Source organism: Sorex fumeus, unplaced genomic scaffold (assembly GCF_029834395.1).
Source record: "Sorex fumeus unplaced genomic scaffold, SorFum_2.1 ptg000006l, whole genome shotgun sequence".
NCBI lineage: Eukaryota > Metazoa > Chordata > Mammalia > Eulipotyphla > Soricidae > Sorex > Sorex fumeus.
Window position 1 is genome coordinate 26,046,023 of NW_026606063.1, and position 24,192 is coordinate 26,070,214.

The window sequence follows — 24,192 nt, forward strand, 5'->3', positions numbered from 1 at the left end:
TAACTCCTGACGTTTCACTCAGAGATCACTCCTGGAGGGACTTGGGGACCATATGTGGTGCTGGGAATCGATTCTGGGTTGATCATGTGCACGGGAAGATCTCTATCTGCTGTCCTGTTTCTGCAGCTCCATCTGCTTTTTTTTTTTTAACCTTCAGTGTTTTTCTTAGACTTCATAGACTTTTCTATCATGTAATGAGTAGTCTCTGTTGCTCTGGTGCCCATCTTTCTCTTCCATTAGAAGTTAAAGGAAAGTTATTTTGAATGCTCGTCATTCGAGGGAGAATAACTGGGCAAAGTCTTGATGGATTTTATGTCTCAGTAATGATAGGCTTTGAAATAGAGGTTAAGAAGGAGGGAGTAGCATCTGGGATAGAAGCAGCTGTCCTTTAATTGATAACCATGTTCTTTTATATTGTTTGTCTTCATTTCTGTCTGCAGTGCTCCCTTTCCTTCCCTGCTATGTCATATTATGTAAACCCAAAAAAGCAAACATTTAAAAAATTCAAAATAAGTACCTGCTTATTTAAAACATTAGAAATTGAGTCAGTGGACTGACTCAAAGAACTGGACTGCGTGCTTTGCTTACAAGAGTCCTGGATTTGGTTCCTAAGCACTGCTGGGTGTGTCACCAAAACAAAAAAACAAAACCCCTTTAAAACCAAGAAAAATTATGCAAGTGTCATTAAATTCTCTTCTTATCCCTCTCTCCTTGATCTTCATTTTCAGAGGGAACCACTTTATAAGCATATCAATATCAATTTCTGGTTTACTGTGTGTGTAAAAACATGAATATGCCCGCTCGAGTAAATTGATGAACAACAGGAGGACAGTGACAGTGATAGTTATGAAAAATAAAAGCGCAGCTATACCATATCTTCTGTTTTGTAATTACTTTTAAAACTTATTTGCAGGTCTTTCAGACAGAACCTACAATTTTCCTAATTCTTTTCAAGGCTGCAGAGGTTTCTGTTACTGGATTTGCTGTAATTTATTTTACTGTTCTAATGTTGATAGATATTTGGGTTGTTTGTATTCGTCTGCTATAAACTTTGCTGCAGGAAAGATGGGGGACAGAGCCAGTATCTCCCTTTGTTTATGCTTGTATTTCAATATTTGATAGCATATGGAATTTCGTACCTGTTTTCAGTCATTCCTGGGTTTTAGTTTTCCTTTAAGATAACACTTAAGTTTTCTTTCTGAGGTCTTTAATTACTTTGCAACCCTTTCCCCTTCCTTAGGCAGTTTTTTCCTCTTTTGTGCTCACATAGTACTTTTATTGTAATTGTTTGAAGCAATTATAATCTTATTGCATTGTGATTATTATATAATAGAATCAGGATATCCTCTGGGGTTGCAACAAGATTTCCCGCCCCTTCCCCCCCTTTTGCTTTTATATCTTAACTTATTGGCAGTCTGGAAGCTAAAATCTTCCAGGTTTTAAGTAATGGGGTCTAAGTCCTTTAAAGTTAATTTTTTTCCTTTCTGTTTTAGTTGTTTTGTTTTATTTTTGTTTGGGTTTCTTTGGTATTGCCGGGAATCAAACCCAGATCTGAATACTGTAGCACTGTAGCACTCTCCTCTCTTTATTCATTTGCTCGAGCGGGCACCAGTAGCGTCTCACAACAAATTGTGAGACTTGTTACTGTTTTTGGCATGTCGAATATGTCACGGGTAGCTTGCCAGGCTTTGCTGTGTGGGTGAGATACTCTCGGTAGCTTGCTGGGCTCTCCGAGAGGGGTGGAGGAATCAAACCTGGGTCAGCCACATGCAAGGCAAAAACACCCTACCCTCTGTGCTATTGCTCCAGCCCAGAGCTGAGTACATGCAAGGCAAATGCTCTGCTGCTGAGACTACATCTCTGCCAGAAAGGTTCTGTTTTAAATATTATAATTGATGCTAAGCATTGCAATGTGTTTAAGGTATACAGTATTGTGTCTTACATAGATTGTATAGCTAAGGTTACATATACAGTGAGATTATTGATCATCTCATGTAGTTTTGTAGTATTCAGTGTTATTTCTCTTTTAGTTTCAAAAATAGAACTAATAGTAATTTATATACGTTTCAGAAGCTTTAGCAAAAGGTTACTCTGATTCCCAGCTGGTTGTCTATACATGGGATATGTTGCATTTTAGGGGTGGGGAAAAAATGATGGTTGGTTGACTCTAAATGTTAAATACTCTTAATTTATTCCTTTTTAAAAACAGGTCACCAATTCCAAATAAGGCATGTCTTATTTCACTAATTATTTCACTAATTAAAAAGGAAAAAGTTAATTAGAACTTTCCTAAGTTCTTTCATATCAAGCCTAGCAAATACAGCTTTGCCTGATTCTCTTCTCTCTGTAGCCATGAGTCAGTACATTTCGTCCAAACTTTTTTTTTGTCCAAACTTTTTAATTTATTTTTTTTTGCAAGGGAGAGAGAGACGCACCTGACAGTGATGAGGGCTTGCCCCTGACTCTGTGATGAGGGATCTCTCCAAGAGGTACTCAGGGGACCATCTGTATTGCTTGGGATTGAACAGGGTCAGTTGTGTGCAATTCCAGGTGCCTTACCTATTCCCTCCACTCACTCTCCAATTACCAGTTAATCCAAACTTGCTTTGGTTCCTTCCAGATGAAAGCTTGCAAAAGAGGTCTGAGTCTTTTTTCACACTAAAGTTAGACTTTTCTGGATTTTAAAAGAGCCTGGCTTGAACTGTGGATTGTGAACTCATAGAAGTTTGTGCAAATTCAATATGGAGGATATGAAAATTTTGTTTCAGTGTAAATTTATGATTTATTTTCAGTAGGTGATTGATTTTTATGCCTTTTATGTATATCTAGTGTTGCATAAAAATTCTAAAGTGAAAAGGGGTCATGAGTAGAAAACGTTTAAGAATCCTTGTTCTAGAATCTTGAGAATTCGTGGCTACTTTCCTGTTAAGAGACCCTATGGAATTACTTTTCATTGTTGCCCTTTCCTGCCCCAAATACAAGCTTTTGTGAATAACTCTTCTCTTTCTTTTTCCTCTATCTTCCTTTCCTTTTCAAAAATTTCCTGTGTTCTAAGTTTCAGCATCTTCAAATGCTTTGTTGAAATGCCACTTTTATCTATGTTAAACACCCATTTTTTTTTTTTTTTTGGTCAAACCCAGCTATGCTCAGGGGTTACTCCTGGCTGTGCATTCAGGAATTACTCCTGGTGGTGCTCAGGGAACCATATGGGATATTGGGAATCAACCTGGGTCGGCCATGTGCAAGGCAAACGCCCTACTCACTGTGCTATCGCTCCAGTCTTTTGAGGAAGTTACACCTTTTACTGTCTACATTAAACTCAACATAGAAAAAGGCAGGAGGAAGTTTTCTTCTCATTTTACTTAATGAGTCTGAAAAAACTTTTGTTACAGTTACTGTTGTTGAGGTTTGTATGACCTTGCAGTGCTCCAGCCCATTTAGTTCATCTCTCAGACCCAATTTCAGTGTAAGCACAGTGTACCATGGGACTCTGGCTTCACAGTTTACTCACCTTGGTGGTCTTTATTTTTCAGGTAGCTCATTTATTTATTTTCATGAATCTACTCTGAATCTCACCATTACTTGAAATCAACTTCACTCTTAAACACTCTGCTTCTGACACTACTGTATTATCCTTTTTATTAAATCTGTTCATTGATATCTGAGACCTGCACAAATAGTTTTCTTATAAGCAGACAAGGTTCTATTGACCATCACTGCATACTGAAATCCATTGTTCTTACCGCTTGCCAGAATCCAGTTCCCTTGCCCTGTTGAATTTCTTGTCTCAGACATCTGGAAAAACCTGGAGTTTGAATCATATTGTCTCTCTTGGCTACACAAATGATGTTTGTTGAGCACTGATAGAGTGAAAACAAAACAGAGCACTTAACCTACCCAGATAGGTCTGCAGTCCTTGTAAGAGCTGCCAGAGCAGCTGAGCAATTCTTTCACCTTCCTAAGGAGGCTATTTTAAGTATAAGAAACAAACTCTTCTCCACAGATGGTCCTTCTAACTTCATGAGAAAACACAAGACATTAAAAGGAGATCCCTTAAATTTCTTATTATTTGACTCACCAATTTTATCTTTTCAGTACCGTTTGTTCTTCCGTTCCTTCTGTTTCAGTGGGTGATAATGTCTCCGTCATTCTATCTCAGGCTGAATGATTTTCCAACTTGGATTTTGTTCTCCTTGCTGGTAACTGTCTAGCCTTTCTCTTAGTTCTGATCTCATTTTGCTAAACTAAGTCAGGTGTCTCACCTAAACCAAATAAAATACACCTAGAAAGTAGTCTCCATTCTTTCTAGCTTCTTCTCCCTCCATCTTCAGTGAGGATGATCCCAGATTTCCTTTTGATTGTCTGATTTTCTACTTACTCCTCATAGACTATAGCTGTCCACTTAGTTTAGAAGTATTGACACTTCTAAAATTGCTGTCTTCGGGGCTAGAGCAATAGCACAGTGGGTAGGGCGTTTGCTTTGCACGCGGCTGACCCGGGTTCGATTCTCAACATCCCATATGGTCCCCTGAGCACTGCCAGGAATAATTCCTAAGTGCATGAGCCAGGAGTAACCCCTGTGCATCGCCGGGTGTAACCCAAAAATAAAAAAAAACACCTAAAATTTCTGTCTTCATTTGATTTCTCTAACAGCAGTGAGGTCGCCTTATTGTTTCTGCCCATGTTTCTTCGCTGCCCCTGCTTTCTTTGCTTATTTAGCCTTTATTTTAAACATTTTTTGATATTTAAATTTTGTATCTGTTATCATTTGTACTTTTTCATTTATACACTCATTAACTTTTCAGTTTGAAAACTTGCTGCTGAGCTAGCTCCACAAATTCAGAGCTGTTTCTATTTGGTTATACCACAGATGTTTCAGTGTCACTTTAGTTCTATCTACATTATTTTGCCCACTTTCAAATCTGCTTTATTTCCTGTGATCATAGATTTAGCTGTAGTTTCTGCTATTACCTGGCTTTGATCAGAACAGAAATTTAGAGTTCTATTATCCTTTGGGGGCTGGCGCAAGAGGGTAGGGTGTTTGGCTTGCATGAGGCCAACCTAGGTTAGATTCCTTTGTCCCTCTCGGAGAGCTTGGCAAGCTACTGAGAGTATCCCACCCGCAAGGCAGAACCTGGCAAGTTCCCCATGGCATATTCGATATGCCAAAAATAGTAACAACAAGTCTCACAATGGAGACTGGTGCCCACTCAAGCAAATTGATGAACAAAGGGAGGACAGTGTCAGTGATCATCCTTCCATCTCACAATCATCACAATTCTTGATTGACCACAAATCATGACTCCCTTTTGATAGAACTGAGTTAGTTGCCTACTCTGCATTTTTAAGAAGAAATCTCTTGCTTTTTGTATTAAAGGCATATTACGATTAGGAATCTAAGTGGCATGTATCTGATAGTATAATGGGATAGAGTTATTTCAGTGAAGATATTTTTTTCTGTAGCCAAACAATTTTTATCTATTAGATTTAGTTTCTTATTGGACATTTATTTGGGGTGAGTGGCATATCCAGCAGTGTTGAGGGTATACTTCTGGCTCTATGCTCAGGGATAATTCCTGTTGGGCTTAGTGGGGGACCTTTTGGGGTGCTGGGGATTAAACCTGGGTCTGCTGCATGCAAGGCAAACACCTTAGCCACTATACTGTCACTATGGTTTCCCTTACAGCGTATTTTTATATGTTGTCTCATTTGTTAAAACAGTCTGAAAAATGAAGGGCTGATGTTATTTTTTCATGTTTTCCTGAATGAGGAGGAAACTGAGGTTTGTAGAGGTTAAATGATTTGCCTCTACAAATAAAAGAAAAAAAAAACGAAAGCAGGAGTAGAGAGGGAGTAGAGAGGTATGTTTATAGTTTTAAGGTAGTGTAGAATTCTAAGATAGAGTTCTTTCATCATTATCATGCTTGTTTTTTAAAATAATATTTTAGGCTCTATAAAAATTGGTAACTTTTAATTTTAGAAAAACTGGAATGCTGTTTTAGAGAAGTAATAAAATGTTTAAACATAAAAAGGATTTCCGCTTTCTGAGTATTAAATCAGTATTCAGATTTCAGATTTTTTTTCTGTTAGTGGTTTTTAGCTTCTTCATCCTAAAATTCCTTTAGGTTGATTTTGGCTTTTTGGGTCACCTGCGGTGATGCTCAAGGGTTACTCCTGGCTCTGCACCAAGGAATTACTCCTGGTGGTGCTTGGGGGACCATATGGGATGCCTGGATCAAACCCGGGTTTGACCATATGCAAGTACTGTACTATTGCTTCAACCCTGAGAACTCGTTTAACCTTTGTGGGTGTAGTTTTTTATTTTTGTCTTTTTTTTTCTTTTAATCATGTTAGGACATTTGGGTAAAACTCTCTAAAATAGTATGACTATTCTGCATTGAAAAATAATTGAACGGGAGACCTTAGTTTGATCTCTGGAAGTGCATGGTCCCAAGAATGTTCATTGAAATGATCCCCAAAGTTCTGAGTTGGAACTAGTCCCTGAGCAATGCTAGGTGAGGGCACCTACCCCCAGATGAAGTGATACTCTGTAATTATAAATCAGTAATACTGAATTAAATCAGAAGACCCTGTCGTACCCTTGATAATGTTTAAAATTTTAGACCACCAAAAAGTGCTTTTTATAAACAATTTTCAGTGTTGTTGACATATATTACAATATATAAAACAGTATAGCGATATATATTATTTTATAGCAATATATAGAAGAAAATACTTAATGATATTTGTAACGTAAACATGAAATTGTTCCATTGTATATAGTATCATCCTATATCATCAAATTATATGTCGCCATTTAAGCTAAGAACCTTACTCTCTGTTATGCACACTTTCTTTGATAGATAACACTGCCTTCATAAAAATAGCAGCTGACAGAGAGAACATAATAGTGCTTCTGGACTTAGGCTCTAGAGTCATATTTTAAACTTGTTGAACATCCTCATCAATGTCACTGAAGACATTGCTGAGGATATACTGGTATTGCTGATGTCTTTGGTGATTCTGGTTTCATGCATTGAGCTTGATGAATTTCATGTATTTCCCCCCATTTGTTTTTGAGTATTCTTGCTGTGCTGGTGGTCTTTGTAGTTGGACACCCTGGAAGATGCGGAGGGATTAAGCTGAGGTTGCTCTCTTTCTTCTCTGCCTGTTTCAGCTGCTCTCTTTCTTCTCTATCCATCTTCACCAAATGACAGGAAGAATAACTAGGCAGTGTGTTATCTGTTGAGTTGTTTTGTTACATTGTCCCTTGCGTGGCCACGTGCTTCAAGAGCTGTGGCATGGAAACGTTTATATGGCACAGGTTGAGCCTGGGTGCTGTGATGCCCGCCAGCACAGGCCCCACCTGTGGAAGGGGTGGAGAAGGAGTGATGGTGTGTCTCATCTGAACCTTTGTAGGGTGGTTTTCAGAGATGGTTTTTGACTCTGTATTCAGAAGTGTTCCTTGGTATTACTTGGGAGACCATATGCAATCCTGTGGTTTGCACCAGAGTAAGCCGCGTGCAAGGCAAGCACCTAATGTCCTGTACTATCTCCCCTGCCTTACAATTGCTTTTTTTCCTAGTTAGTCTGTGTGGAATTTTCCTGTTTCTTGGTTTACATGGTAATTTTTCATGGTTGTCAGATACTGCCAATTTTACCCTTTTGGGTGCTAGATATTTATTTCTGTATGACTATAAATGGTCTTGAATTTTGTTCTAGGATGTGGTTGTTTTTCTTGTAAACAGTTTGATCCTTTTGCTGTGTGTGATTGACCTCATAAGTATGTGGTACTTTATAGAACATGAACATAAAGGGATTGTGAGTAGCACTGAAATAAAGTGGTTAGGGAGCCTATTAAGGTTTAGAGGTTAGATGATCTGATAGTAGTGTTAGAGGTCATATATACTCCTTTTCAAATCTTCCTGACCCCAGATCACACTTTTTGCTAATTCATTCCTTTCTAATGCCTTTGTCTTAAATCTTTAATTCTTAAATACCTTTTAGTTATAGATTAATCTTTTTACATAGATAGGTGTATCTTGTACAAGTGTCTACTAAATTGTTAAGGTTGCTTCTTCAGTTAACAAGGAATGAGAAGTTCAAAACAACAGTAAATCCTAGGCTAGTGGCAATTCAACCCTTGGTTTATAATATAGATGATGATTATTCTGAAGACTTTGTTTAATTAAATAAGTCTTCAAATTATGTTTGTGTCCATCAGTTGGATGTTTCATTTTATGTATGGTTAGCTTTGATTTGTTGTAGTTAGGATTAGAGTACTTGTACTTTGTACTTTTAGTGTATTCTTTGGAGTGGAGGGTGTGTGTGTGAAGAAAAATAGTTTTTTATTGGAACTTATTAAGAAAGATATTAGGGGAGAGAAAGGGAGAAGCATGTATTCAAGAGAGAAAACAGGTTTCTCCAGAGTGAAAATAAGCAAACAAAGAAATATCAAGGGCAAGTGAGTGAAATTTCTGCATAAAAGAGAATATGGACTTGAAGACAAGCCACTTTTAGTTTATTCCTGACTCTCAATTCATTGAGAAAATTTGTTTTTTTTATTTCATTCTCTTTTTTTAACTGTTCCGACATGATAACAGTTGTAACAGAATACATTACATGAGCTTTAGAGTGCCAAGAATTACTTAAAATACATGATCACGTAAAATGCTACTTAAAGGAATCTAATTTTTGTAATCTGTTACGGCAGAATATCTTCAAAGTCTGGTTGTTCAGAACCTGTTTTACTTGTTATTTCCTAACTGATTGCATACTTGAAAAAGAAGATCAGTGGTGAAAGAGACAAATGCCAGAACTGTTGAGAGTAAGCCCTTGTTTGTGTAACCTTTTCTTTTGTAGCGTCTTTTCTTTTTTGAAATACAGGAAGTACTGTGGAGGAATATGTCATTCCCTACTGCTCAGTTACCAAGCTATAGCGTCTCTAATGTAGTTGTTATTATTTTATAAACCTGACTTGGTTTTTGTCTTTATTGACAAAGTATAGATGTAAATTTAACAAGGAGAATTAAGAAAAACATTTTTGGGACTGGGGATCAAATCTTATACCTTATGCATGCAAAGGTCCTACTTGCCCCTCTAAACTATAAAAACATCTTTAGATTATATACGCAAATGTATAAACTGACTTTTCATTTTGTGCATGGTCCTATGTATTGTTTCCCCCTCTTCCAGCCTCTGATATTTGATGTATGTAGCACTCCTCTTTTGCTTTTATAGTACTTTCCTACATTTCCCCCTTCTCAAGTTTGAGCGCTACCAGTTGAAGACGATTTTGAGTAACTTTTAAGAATTATTTTTATGTATTTTTGTGGTGCCAGGGATTGAATCCAGAGCGTCACACATGTAAGGCATAGTCTTTTTTTGGGGTGGGGTGGGGGGTCATATGGGTTAGGGACAGTTATTTGTGCCACGTTTGACAGAACACAGGAGCTGTTTCTCACTCTGTTTAGGAGTGACTCCTGACTGTGCTCAGGGATCACATGAGGTGTCTGGGACCAAATTGGCTTTGGCCATGTGCAAGGCAAGTGCCTTTCTCTCTGTACCATCTGTCTTGTCCATGACATTTATTTTACCATACTGTCACATCCTTGGTACCTTGCCTAGTTTTTTTTTTTAATGTCTTGTTAGTAATTTGCCTTTTTTCTTTTAGCTTTTTTAATTGTACAAAGGATTTTGACTATACTATTTGAGGAGAAAAATGTTCTTTTCAAGGGCATTCATATGTTAAGCATTACATTTGTTTCACTTTATACATGCTAGAATATGGTTTAGTTATTTGAAGATGTCTTTAATGGTGCATACCAAATAGTGATTCATGAGTGCTAAGGTATTGGTCAGGTTTAATTATGAGATGACTTTCTAACTATTTTGTTTTATTTTTGGTTTTGGGACCACATTCGGCAATGCTCAGGAGTTATTCCCTGTGCTCAAGAGTCACTCCTGGCGGTGTTCTGGGAACAATATGGAATACCAGGGATCAAACCCATGTTTGCCCTATGTAGTGCCAAGTGCCTTACCCATTGTACTATGTCTCCAGCCCCATCCCATGACTTTCTTTTTGTGTGTTTGTTTATTTATTTATTTTTGCTTTTTGGATCACACCTGGTGATGCACAGGGGTTACTCCTGGCTCTGCACTCAGGAGTTACTCCTGGTGGTGCTCAGCGGACCATATGGGATGCTGGGAATCACACCTGGGTTGGCCGTGTGCAAGGCAAACGCCCTACCCGCTGTGCTATCTCTCCAACCCCGTGTGTTTATTTTTATTTTGGGGCCATACCTGGCTATCCTCAAGAGTTACTCCTGGCAGTGCCCAGGGGACCATATAGGATGCCAGGGATTGAATCTGGGCATTGTACTGTCTCTCTGAACTCTGCTTTCTTTTATAAGTAGATTTCAACAGTATTCTAACTAGCAACCCTGAAAAGCAGAATTAGCCTGGGAATATTACTCAAATGGTAGAGCACATAGCGGCCCTAATTTCAAGAAAGCATTGGGTGTTCTTAGTATAGCATTCTCTCTCTTCTTTCTTTCTCCTTCTGCTTTTCTGCCTCTCCTTCCCTTCCTCTCATACCTGACCTGTCTGCCCACCTCCCAGCAACCTTCTTCCCCAGCACTGGTGGGTGTACCTTCTATTTAAAAACTGTAGCACTGTTCTTCCATTAGTTTTTCATCGATTTGCTCGAGTGGGCACCAGTAACGTCTCCATTGTGAGACTTGTTACTGTTTCTGGCATATCAGATACTCCATGGGGAGCTTGCCAGGCTCTGCCGTGTGGACAGTTTACTCTCGGTAGTTTGCCGAGCTCTCTTGAGAGGGACGTAGGAATTGAACCTGGGTCAGCCATGTGCAAGACAAAACACCCTACCGCTGTGCTAAAGCTCCAGCCCTTAAAAACTGGTAAAGCAAAATTTTATATAGTTTGTATTCTTTTTTCTGTGAATACTCGATTTGATCGCATTTAACTCTGGAGAATGAAGTCTTATTTTTTAAATTTTATTCATGAAATACAGTATAAAAATCATATTGGTGCCAAAAAATTGTTTGGTACCAACAAATGTACTAGTTAAACAAAATCTGAAACTGTTCATATGATATTTTAGGTATTCTTAGATACTATTTTTCGGTAAATAATCACAAAAAACTCTAGTATGTACAAAGTCTGAATTATCTCCTTTATAGAGTATATACACAAGGAATATATGCCAACCAAAATTGGTATAGTGAGAACAGCAAAAGTATTTGTGGTAATGTTTTTAGTTGCTATCTTGAATTGTGAGATTATTATTGTTATTCTGAGGTGCTGATTGAGTGATTAAGTAGTTTTTTCCTGTTCATTTAAATATGTTAACTCATGTAATAACATACCTTATATGTAAAAGGTAAAGGTAAAGGCCCTCCCGTTGTTCGTCGATTTGCTTGAGCGGGCCCAGTAACGTCTCCATTGGAGACTTTGTTGTTACTGTGTCTGGCATATCGAATACTTCACGGGGAGTGCGGGATTTCTGTAGTTTTCTATTAGCTACGTTGTATATTACTTACTATTAATTTTTCAATGGAAGAATTTTCTGAGTTGCTACCATCTAGGTAGCCAAGGATATTTTTAGAAATTATATACACATATACAGATTCTAGAAAAAGCCTAGAATATATTTTCAGTTATTTCTCACCTTTCAATTAGTGTTACATATTTTTACAATAAGAACATTGGTTCCACACTTAGGAATGATAAACCAGATTTTTGCATTTTACATTGTATTTTGGTAATTTTTTTATTTTTTGCCAGCTGCAGGAGAGAAGTACTAAATTAGATTTCCAAGTTCTAGAACCCAAATTTGTACTATTTCTGTTGAAAATTATAATTTGATGAATATGTAAATTTATGTGTAATTCATTGCCAAAATGAAGCAGATCGACATTATGGGCCACACCTAGTGATGCTCAGGGCATATTCCTGGCAGTGGTTAGGAAACCATAGGGAATAGAACCTGGGTCAGCCCTGTGCAAAAGCAAGCATCTTTTCTGCTGTACTATCTCTTTGGCCCCTATTCAGCATGTTTTATAATACTTTTAATTGATATAGTTGTGGTTAGCGTAATTATGGTCTTGGTAATTTTTCAGAGAAATGTAAATACCAGACCATATGTCTCTAGATTTGCACTGTTGACTATTTAAGTGCTAGTTTATTGTTGTTGCTTCTATCCCACTCCTCCACTCACCCAAAAAACCCAGACTAAAAACGAAAAGCGCAAAATTTGATCCCTTTACATATTTGCATTAAAAATCAAATCTTACGCAGTCAGTACTTATCTGTCAGCTTTTAGAGAGTTTATACTTTACATCTGCATGTATTTTCTTGCTGTGTTAACTGCTTCAGTATTACAACTTTGTTTTTTGATGGAAATAGGGTAGTTCACTAAGCTCTCAGCGTACAGCAAGTAGCTTGTTTATTTATGCAGAAGATACAGGTGTTGATACATCCTAGAACTATTAAGTTAATAGTAGAGATTTTTTTCTTTTTAGAAACAACCTGTGTCTAGTTTCTATGAATGCGAATAGTGAACTTTGTAATTACATGTGTGTATATATATATGTTTTTGTTTGCTTGTTTGCTTTTGTTTTGTGGCTACACCCAGCAATATTCCAGGCTTATCCTGGCTCTGTGCTCAGGGATCACTCCAAGGCAAGAGCCCTACATGCTGTACTGTCTCTCTGACTCCTGTAATTATATCTTTCAAGTGCTTTGTGTTTCAAGGACTTTGTACATCTAGCCACTTAATATTTGTTTAACAACTAGTATGTGTCACTCCTAGATTTAAGTTCTGAGAATGTAATGATAAACAAAAACAGATGAAAATTCCCTTCTGTTAGTTTGCATTTAATGGGAAGCAAATAATAATTATCTGTGAGATATTTATGTTAAGAAAAAAAAGTAGAATTCACATGAAGATTGAAATGTTTAAAGGTTAGATATTAGATATAACTTAATAGACCGGAACACATGTTTTGCATGCTGGAGCTCTATTTGATCCATGGCACTGCATGGTCCCCTGAACATCTAGAACATCTAGCCAGGAGCATCCCTGGGCACCTCTCTGTGTGGCCCTCAAACAAGCAAATGAACAAACAGCAACAAAAAGGAAAGTTGTTTTTAAAGTTTCCTTAAAAAGATGATTTTAAAATGAAGACCTGGTAGACTTGGAATAATTAACATAATGAAACATAGGAAATTCAAAAGTTCTGAGTCAGAAATGTACCTTCAAGTGATTTAAAAATAAACTATTACTTGACAATTTTGAAACAATTTCTAACTTAGAAAATTTGAAAACTTCCCTATATGCTTTGCTTGTGTATTTTGTCAGTTCCTCAAACAGTATTCTTTAGAACAAAAGGATCCAGTCCAAGATCATTCAGTACATCCAGCTCTGATGTCTCTTCAGTTTCTTTTAGTTTGGAACAGTTTCTCAGGGTTTCTTGACTTTCATGCTGTTTGTGGCTTTAAAGAGTACAAGTTCCTCCCTTACATATTTTTGACTGCTGTTTAACAGAAGTGATGTGTTTTTAATGACTCCTATGTGGTGGCATGTAGTTTATACAATAGGTAGTATTGACTCTGATTACTTGATTAAAAGTTTTTTTGGGCTGAATTTCTCCTGTTGTTCTTTCCTTTATAATAAAGCATTTTGTGGAGAGACACTTTGACTCTATGTAAAATTCTTGTATTTCTTTTATATCTGCTGTAGCATCTATTGATATTTCTCACCTAAATTTTTTCCATGTTGCTTTCAAAATATTATTCTGATTTAGTTACTCTTACACTTTTCACTTGACATTTTACTATTTAAAAAGCAAGTTAGGGGCTTGAACAATAGTACAGCGGGTAGGGCATTTGCCTCGCATGTCACCTATCTGGGTTCAATTTCTGGCATCTCATATGGTCCCCAAGACTGCCATGAATAATTCCATAGTGCTGAGCTAGGAGTAACCCCTGAACACCTTCAGGTGTAGCCTCCAAACCAAAACCAAAACAAAATAAGAAAAGCAAGTTAACTCCTTAACTAACATAAATTTGTGTCACTAATTCCTGAGCAGTGGGATGTAGTACATAACTGTCATTTACTCTTCCTTCTTGTGATTTGTTGCTGTGGTTGGGGGTGACACACATGCTTGGTGGTGGTGCTTGAACATTTAGTTGTACTCGCTGTGGATCACACATCAGGTGATGCTTGCACTACTGAGGCTGCCCGGGTGCCCACTGGAGGCTGCATTCCTTTAGTTGTGGTCACAGCATCCCTGCATTCTTCACCAGACTGCTGCACTGCTTACACACATGCTTGCCCAGGGGGTTGCACATCTGGCCACAGTGACACAAGTCATTTTAGTTGCAGTGCTTGCCGGGGTTTGCATCTATCTGACTGGGGTGCAGCTGAAAATTTCTCATGCCGTAGGGATTCCAGACAGCAGAGCCACCGGGCACAACAGCAGTGCAATCAGGATCATGTTCAGCACATGAGGGTGGTACCGGGAATTGAACTTTGACTCTTGCCAAGAAGGCAGGTAGTTTAGCCATTGGGCCCGCTCCTGACCCTATCATTGTTTATTTTAATGCTCAGATTGTTCCAGATTTGCCACTGGGAACTCTTTCAAGCTGACTTATATTTATTTCCTTTTGACATGTTTCTACCACTCTTGTGTACTTCTTTTTCTTGTAAGCTTTGATCTCAAAATAATTATCAAGTCACAGGAAGTTGAAAGAAATAATCCAGACTGGTGCTTTTATACCATCTCTCCTAGTGTTTATATTTTACATACCCCTAGTACATTGCTCCTGTTCTGTGATTGGTTGATGTAACACAAATATATGTAGTGCCTTTTTAACACCTACTTTTGGCATAACATGTTACAGACTCATTTAAAAATTTTGCTATTCCCAGAACCTGCCATTTCTCCAAGGAACCCTACTTCCTTTCTGTGCAGCATATTAAATCAAAATCATGATCTGGGTACTGGGCCAGTCATTCTTCCAGTATCTTCCTAGATGAAACAATAACACCCTTTTGGTAGATCAGTGAAGCATTAATATGGGTAAATACACACCTATAGCCATATTACTGTGTTTCTATATTGAAATCCATGACGTAAAGATTGTTCTAATTTCAGACCAATTCTGTGTGTTCATTCTAGTCCCCTTTCTTTTGTGCTCGCTTCGGCAGCACATATACTAAAATTGGAACAATACAGAGAAGATTAGCATGGCCTCTGCGCAAGGATGACTTGCAAATTTGTGAAGTGTTCTAGTCTCCTTTCTTTTTCTTCTCTTATATTCCTCCTTTCCCCTCTCCCCCCACCCCCATACAAATGCTTCTTTTTCCAGTATTAAGAGCTGGTTTCTATTATCATAAAGTTACTCATTTGCTTAGTTCTCCAGTATAAACCAATATATTACACATTGGGCTGTGATACTGCTCAGATGTCCTCAACTTGAGAAAGCATGGATCCTTACTGAGTTACCTTTCTGTTTCACCGGATAGGGTTAAAATGACTTGGGGACAGAGAGATAGTACAGTGGGTAGGACATTTTGCCTTTCCAGGAGTGTTTGCTAAGCACAGTGGGAGGAATAAGCCCTGAACATTACCAGGTGTGTTTCAAAAACTAGCACTGTAGCCCTGTCCTCCAGTTGTTCATTAATCTTAGATGATTGTGTTGATACCTGATTTAATATTTGAAGGTGTGCTCTGTAAAGTATTATGACAGAAACCTTTTAGAGGAATCATTGAATTTAAAGTATTTCACACGGAAATTTACAGGTAATAAATACAAAAGATTGTGGATGTAAATATCCTAAGTACAGAGTAACATCTTTCTTAAAGACTATGTAATATAAAGATATTCAGAAGGGGAATTTTTATCCTGATTGGGTATAGAAGGTTTTATGGAAATAATGATGCATTTAACTTTGAATCAGAATTTAACTTTGAATCAGTGATAAGGTTTGGCAGGTATTAAACATGCAGAACATTTTCTCCTAGCCCTCAGTCATGGTACTTGATTGCCTGTCAAAAAATGCTAAGTGTTAAATGTTCTCTGATATTCTGTGATTAAAGAAAGGTATGAGCAGAGTTACAGTGTTAGAAAAATTAGTGTGAAGGTGACTTTATTTCATCTAAGGGTTCTTAAACTTTGCCCACTCAAGATAGGAGAAATTTCTGCGATGGTTTGGGGTGTACATATTGTAGGTCTGTGTAATAAGTATACAAATCAAACATTTACTAGTAATACATTTGGGGTGGGAGATTTGGCCACATCCAGCAGTGCTCAGGGGCTTTCTCCTGGCTCTGAATTTAGGGATCACTCCTAGTAGTGCTCAGGAGAATTAATGGGATTCCAAGAATTGAACTTGGTTCATCGACGACAAGTACCTTACTATCTCTCTGGCCAGTACTGGTAATAAATATTAAATAAAATTATTTTAAGGCAAGTTTTAAAGGTTTTTTTATGACCTCCACATATAGTTGCATTTTATGAAACTAAGTCTAGTCTATCCTACATGATTTAAGTCACGTTAGTACAATTTTTCTAATAGCTGTAATCACAAACTTGGAAGGATAAGATAGTTTTAATATAGCACTGCACTGTAGCACTGTCCCCCCGTTGTTCATTGATTTGCTTGAGTGGGCACCAGTACATCTCCATTGTGAGACTTGTTGTTACTGTGTTTGGCATATCAAATATGCCACGGGGAGCTTGCTGGGCTCTCCGAGAGGAACGAAGGAATTGAACCCGGGTTGGCTGAATGTAAGGCAAACAGCTGTGCTATTGCTCCAACCCAGTTTTAATATATTTAATTAAATGTAATTGAAGTTCACTTCAATATCAATATTATAAATTGTTAATGAGATATTTTATATTCTTATTCTAAGTCCTGTATCACTGTATCACTGCCCTCCTGTTGTTCATCGATTTGCTCGAGTGGGCCCAGTAACGTCTCTATTGGAGACTTTTGTTGTCACTGTGTTTGGCATATCGAATACATCACGGGTAGCTTGTCAGGCTCTGCCCTGCTGGTGAGATACTCTCGGTAGCTTGCCGGGCTCTCCTAGAGGGGCGGAGGAATTGAACTCGAGTCGGCCATCTTGGCTGTGTGCAAGGCAAACGCCCTACCACTGTGCTATCGCTCCAGCCCATTCTGAATCCTAAGTTTTTAAAATTCATGGTATATTTGTATTTATAGAACATTTACATTTGGGCTAATCACGTTATCAAGTGCCCGCTAGGCGTATTATATAACTACTTATAACTACTTATGTCTATACCAACAGTATACACATCTAGAGCAAATGTGAGTGAAATTCATCAACTAGTGCAAGTTAAGTTTGGAAAAGTTTGGTGGGACCAGATGGTCAAAGAGCATAGAGTATATAGATTAAATTTTCAAGAAAATTAACGGCTTGATAATAGAATATAGAGGAATTGAAGAAGCAGAAGAAGCAGGGCTTGATAAAAGGTAGGGAACTAGTTTTAGGGTAAGAAATGATGAGAAGCTGAGAACAAAATAGGAAAAGGAATTTAAAAAGGGAGCTCCAGTGATACCTTAGAGGGAATATTAGCAATTCAGAGGCAGTTACTTGGTAATGTAAAAGACAAAAGGAAGAAGTACAAGACTCTTTGGGGTCAAGGGAGATTGGGCCACACCTTGGCTCCATTCTTAAGGGTCTCTTGGGGGACTTGTCGTGTGAGGGCTCTAACCAGAATCTCTGGCTCAATATTCTACTCTTAAAATACAGAAAATGAAAAAAAAAGTACCTTTAAGGAGATATATTTTTTGATAAGTATTTTATAAGTAATATGTATTGTAAAGGTAAGGTAAAGGTAAAGGCCCTCCCGTTGATCGTCGATTTGCTCGAGCGGGCCCAGTAACGTCTCCATTGGAGACTTTGTTGTTACTGTGTCTGGCATATCGAATACTCTCGGTAGCTTGCCGGGCTCTCCGAGAGGGGCGGAGGAATCGAACTCGGGTCGGCCATGTTGGCTGCTTGTAAGGCGAACGCCCTACCCGCTGTGCTATCGCTCATTATAAAAAGAAATATAACTTATTTAAAAAGAAAATAAAAAGTGAGCTAAATCTAATTTTTTTAGATATCCATTTTATAATTGGTATTTTTTATGATGTATTGACATTCTTTTAATGATTAAAAATTAAAAATTTAGGTGCTGGAGTGATAGTACCAAGGGTAGGGTGTTTGCCTTGTACGTGGTTGATCTTGGCACCTCATAGGGTTCCCTGAGCCCTCCAGGAGTGATCCCTGGGGGCAGAGTCAGGAATTGGCACTGAGCACTGCAGACCTAGTCCGAAATACAAAAAACAAAATGAAACAAAAAAAGAAAATTAGAAATATTAAATATAACTGAATAATAAACACAGTATGTGCATTTCTTTCTTTAAACATCTTTTGAGGTAGGAGTGGTTTACAAGAACTTAAATAGTAAGTTTTAGGGATACATTGTTATCACACCAACTCATCTCAAAAGTGTCAATATCCTTCTGTTCTGTCCTCAGAGTCTAAGCGTTTGTAAAGTTCACTGGATATTGTCTATTCCAGTTTGTTTCTTTATATGTGGTATATAAATATAAGCAATTCTTTAACATTTTTAAATTGTAATTTAGGTAACATGATTACAGCTGTGTTTAAGTTAATAGTATTGATGTACAGTTATGGTACTTACTACCTACCGCCAAAATTCCCAGGACCCTCCTAGAATTAGAACTTCAACTTACCTTTCTAAGTTTTGCATTTTGGTTGGCCCTTGAATTATATAGAACTTAAGATCACCAACCACCATGAGATCAGAAGTATTAAGTTATACTTTGGACCTCCTGCAACTGGAAACATACTGACATGTGTTTATATTTCTCTGTATTCCAGTAGTGTCGTGCTTACTCTGTGTTAGTATAAAAGTTTTTCTAGATTTTGAGGGGAGGAGGGCCATACCTGGCAGTGCTCAGGGGATCCTCCTAGCTCTATGCTCAGAGGTTGTTCCTTGTGGGGCTCAAGGGACCTTTTGCTGCTGGGGAAATAGCCAGGGTTGACTGCCTGTACAGCCAGTGCCTTCTCTGTTCCAATCTCCAGAATTCTTCTCAGTCTTCCTTCCTTCCTTCCTTCCTTCCTTCCTTCCTTCCTTCCTTCCTTCCTTCCTCCCTCCCTCCCTCCCTCCCTCCCTCCCTCCCTCCCTCCCTCCCTCCCTCCCTCCCTCCCTCATTAAAGGTCTGGGTAAGAGGATCTTGAGACTTTTCCCATCCTAGTGAGTTTATATTTTTGATTTTATGTGTTTTCTTTTTTTTTTTATTTTTTGGCTTTTTGTGCCCCACCCAGCGATGTACAGGAGTTACTTCTGACTCATGCACTCAGGAATTACTCCTGGCGGTGCTCGGGGGACCATATGGGAGCTGGGAATTGAATCCAGGTTGGCTGCATGCAAGGCAAACGCCTTACTTACTGTACTATTGTTCCAGCCCCTAATTTTTTTTTTTTTGGGTCACACCCGGCAATGCACAGGGGTTATTCCTGGCTCTGCACTCAGGAATTACTCCTGGCGGCTCTCAGGGAACCATATGGGATGCTGGAAATTGAACTCAGGTCGGCCGCTTGCAAGGCAAATGCCCTACCCTCTGTGCCCTACCTGCTGTACTATTGCTCCAGCCCCTCCAGCCCCTAATTTTTATGTTTTGATAAAAAATTCAGTGCATGTTTGTTTTTAAAGTTTGGAAAATACAGAAAATTGAAAATATGAATCTAAAGTATGTATTATACTGTCAATATCACTGTCCTCCCATTGTTCATCGATTTGCTCGAGTGGGCCCAGTAACATTGTGAAACTTGTTACTGTGTTTGGCATATTGAATACATCATGGGTAGCTTGCCAGGCTTTGCCGTGTGGGCGAGATACTCTCAGTAGCTTGCCGGACTCTCCAAGACGGGCGGAGAAATTGAATCCGGGTCGGCCATATTGGCTGTGTGCAAAGCAAACGCCCGACCTGCTGTGCTATCGCTCCAGCCCACGTATTATACTATTCTCATATTCTTCACAGGAAACTTAGTTTTGAGGCTGAGCTCCTTTAAGGATAGTGTCATTTGGGGGTTTCTGTTCTATGTAGCATTGTAGCACTGTCCTCCCATTGTCCATCTATTTGCTTGAGCGGGCCCAGTAACGTCTCCATTGTGAGACTTGTTTTTACTATGTTTGGCATATCGCATGCGTCATGGGGAGCTTGCCAGGCTTTGCCGGGCGGGCGAGATACTCTCGGTAGCTTGCCGGGCTCTCCAAAAGGGGTAGAGGAACCAACCTGGGTTGGCCCAGCTGGCTGCATGCAGGGCAAATGCCCTAGCACTGTGCTATCGCTCCACCTGCTCTCTATGTACTAGACAGAAAATTAATTCTTGTTTGCATGGGAATTAACTTAGTCTGGATGTTATTTCTTTTCTTCTTTTTCTAAGTATAATTATTTTGGGTCCTCCCAGTCGCTACTCAGAAAGTCCAGATATCCCTCTCGGTTATTTTTGGGTAGCCAGGCTTTGGTTGAATATGAGGTCCTAAGGGGACGGTACTTCTGGAGCCCTGTGGTGCCTTGGATTACCTTGCCATCCCAGTGATGCTGGGGATAGGAAGCCACCAGCACACACCCTGTGGTGCTTGGGGTCCGTCCTCTATTGCAGTATCTGGTGATTCATGGGGGATCATACAATGCTAGAATCTAATGGGTTAGCTAAATGTAATGCAAGCAAGTTTGTTCAACTTTGTATTATCTCTCCAGCCCCTGTATGTTATTATTTCTTAAAGTTAAAATCATGGTGAAATTTTACTGAACAGTGAAAGAAAAAGAAGCCATCTGACCGGAAAAACAGTAGTGGATGTATATATTTTAAATTACTTTTTTTTTTAACTTAAAATAACAAAGAGAAGCATGGTATACAGTTAGCCCAAGTTGTTTGTAGCAGAGACAGAAAACTAAAGCTATTGAATATGGAATCAGTGGGTAATTTGACATCAAAGTGAATTGATAATTTACTCAGCGGGAAACAGCATATGATACAATTTTAAAGATAAATTTTGGAAGGTTGAAAATAATAACTCTTCTTTCTCTTTATGTTTTGTTAAACAGGATGGCTTAAATTCATTGGTCCTTGATTTGGATTTTCCTGCTTTGAGGAAAAACAAGAATATAGATAATTTTTTAAATAGATGTAAGTATATTTAACCTTAGTATAACTATTTCAATAAGAGATTTATGTTTACTCTAATTATAACCCTCCCAATGTAACAGTCCCATGATTGGCCCCAACGTAAAGGTAAAGGTAAAGGCCCTCCCGTTGATTGTCGATTTGCTCGAGCGGGCCCAGTAACATCTCCATTGGAGACTTTGTTGTTACTGTGTCTGGCATATCGAATACTCTCGGTAGCTTGCCGGGCTCTCCGAGAGGGGCGGAGGAATCAAACTCGGGTCGGCCATGTTGGCCGCTTGTAAGGCGAATGCCCTACCCGCTGTGCTATCTCTCCAGCCCAGGCCCCAACGTAGCCAATCAAAAAACCTTATAGATGTAACTGAAGATTAAAGTCCAGGTTTTTTTTTTTTTTTGCTTTTTGGGTCACACTTGGCGATGTACGGCAGTTACTCCTGGTTCATGCACTCAGGAATTACTCCTGGAGGTGCTCGGGGGACCATATGGGATGCTGGGAATCGAACCTAGGTCAGCTGCGTGCCAGGCAAACACCCTACCCGCTGCTCTATTGCTCCAGCCCCTAAAGTCCAATTTCTTCTTTTTTTTTAAAATTTTTATTAGTGAAACACCGTGAGGTACAGTTGTAGACTTACAAATTTTTGTGCTTGGTTTTCAGTTATACAATGATCCAGTACCCATCCCTCCACCAGTGCCCATTCTCCATCATTTACATTTTTTAAAAAAAATTTTTGTTAGTGAAACACCATAAGGTACAGTTGTAGATTTACAAATTTTTGTGCTTGGGTTTCAATTGTGCAATGATCAAACACCCATCCCTCTACCAGTGCCCATTTTCCACCACCACAGGTCCCAGTATCCCTCCCATCCCCCATACCCCAAGTTCAATTTCTTACAATAAAAACTTACTTACAATTATGGTGAGTTTCTAAAATTTTTTATAAATATAATTGATTTGACAAAAACAATTTTTTTAAATTGTAGATGAGAAAATAGTTAAAAAAATCAGAGGTCTACAGATGAAGGCAGAAGACTATGATGTTGTAAAAGTTATTGGAAGAGGTGCTTTTGGTGAAGTTCAGTTGGTAAGAATATTTGTTTTGTTCATTTGAAATTATTTTTGAGAGATGGGATGGGGCACCCTTGGCAGTGCTCAGGGGACTGAGGGAACTATATGATAACCAGGAATTGAAGTGTGATTGTGAAAGAAGTACTAGAATTTGTAGTTTTGTTTGAGAGGAGAAATTATAGAGTCTGATGTGTCATGTTGTTGTTATAGGGTAGACATTGTTTAATTTTATTATTAAAATTTAGTGTGTTAAAAATGAGAAGGGAAATGAAGAAAAATTTAGATGGCTTTTTGTTGTAGTTTTCTATCTTAAATTTTATTTGGCTTTAAAATATGCAGAACAAAGAAAAACCTGTGCATTTTAAGATGAAAATTATTTTAACATTCTGTTAACCTTGACTCAGGAACTTTTAGCCTTAGATCTTAGTCTGTCCCCTTAGGTAGAAACTCTCGAGTGAGAGAAATGGAAAATGTCTTAGGTGCTTCTTCCATGGCCTTTTAAAATTGATTTGTACCTGGTAGTTCAGAAGATATATAGGGAATGTTGTACACTTGGTGTATATTCCAGCATTCCTCACCGAGTTTCCAAGTCATCAAACCCAGGGCTTTATAATACAAGGGAATTGCTCCACTGCTGAGGTAAATGCCTGGTGCTACAGTTGGCATATCTTTATGATGATTTTTTTTCTAGTATTCTGAAGAAAGTTTTATGGTAGGAAGTACACATTTGATCCTGTGAAGTATTTATTTGGAAGTAGAGTTGAAAAATTCATTGCCACTGGGGATGTAGCTGAGTGGTTAAGTCTTACTTAATGTGAGGGCCTGGGTTTACCTGGTAAAGTGATCTGCACCCGGCCATGTTCACACCAGAAAGCTTATAATTGATTGCCTCAGAGAAAAGACTTACTGTAAAAGTAACTTTGGTAGGTCACAGCAGCTGAGACATAGTATTTAAGAGGTAGAATCAGAATTACTGTTGAATTCCGCTTTTACTTGACTGTGATATCAGACAAGTTATTAAACCTCTCTGCTTCAGTTTTCTGTTTAGTGAGGATAATAACACAATATATTGGAGAGTTAGTATAAGAATTAAATGTTATGTACATTTGTTTCTGTAGCATAATTGCTCAGTACATGTTAGCAATTAATGTCAGATATAAAATGGTTCATTTATTCATCTATCCAAATATTTAATCAGGGTCTGTTATGTTGCAAGAGTCATGCTTATCTTCAAAGATAAAATAATGTGGTCTCTTATTTTTCTGAAAATGGTAGGTTTTATGGAGGGGATAAAGACTTTTAAACAAGCATTTTCAGATTTGAGAAGTACTGTGAAGAAAAGAGGCACGTGCTCCTAGAGAGAATAATGGAGAGTTATACCTAATACAAGATTTGGGAATAAGCAAAGGACTTTCACTGAGAAAGTAAAGTTGTATCAAGAACTAAAAGAATTAGCCACAGGAGGTATTGGGGTCAGAGTCAAAACTCAGAAGAAGAACATGTGAAAATGTCATTAATCCAGAGAATGCCAATTAATTGGAGCATAGATGTCCTCATTGGAAAGCTGCAGTTGTTACTTATAAAATTTTTGTAATTCCAGGAAAGTAAAGCTTGTTTAGCCTTTTTAATCTTTTGTTCCTATAGGTGTATAGTTTTTATATAATGAAAGGTCCATGACCATAGGTAATTTTATCTAATATCACTATTATATTTGCTCTTTGAGCTCATTTATCACCCTTTATCATATCAGCAAGTCTCTCCCAACCCCCTCCTTGGTTTTTGGGCCACACCTGCAGGTGCTCAGGGTTTACTCCTGGCTCTGCTCAGGGATCTTTCCTGGTAGTGCTCGGGGATCATATGCTGTGC

At 38.3% G+C, this 24,192-nt stretch overlaps 1 protein-coding gene and 1 non-coding gene across 3 annotated transcripts in view; both read left to right on the forward strand.

Annotated features, from left to right (window-relative positions):
• Positions 1-24,192, forward strand: part of ROCK2 (Rho associated coiled-coil containing protein kinase 2) — a 112,183-nt gene that overhangs the window by 12,753 nt on the left and 75,238 nt on the right. For both annotated transcript variants that reach the window (XM_056122926.1, XM_056122932.1), the window contains exons 2-3: positions 21,182-21,263; positions 22,242-22,342. In XM_056122926.1, coding sequence (XP_055978901.1) covers positions 21,182-21,263; positions 22,242-22,342 — 183 coding nt within the window. The remainder of the gene's footprint in view (positions 1-21,181; positions 21,264-22,241; positions 22,343-24,192) is intronic.
• On the forward strand, positions 15,220-15,326 carry LOC130038720 (U6 spliceosomal RNA). Its single transcript, XR_008794777.1, has one exon. It is a non-coding gene; the product is annotated as a U6 spliceosomal RNA (small nuclear RNA).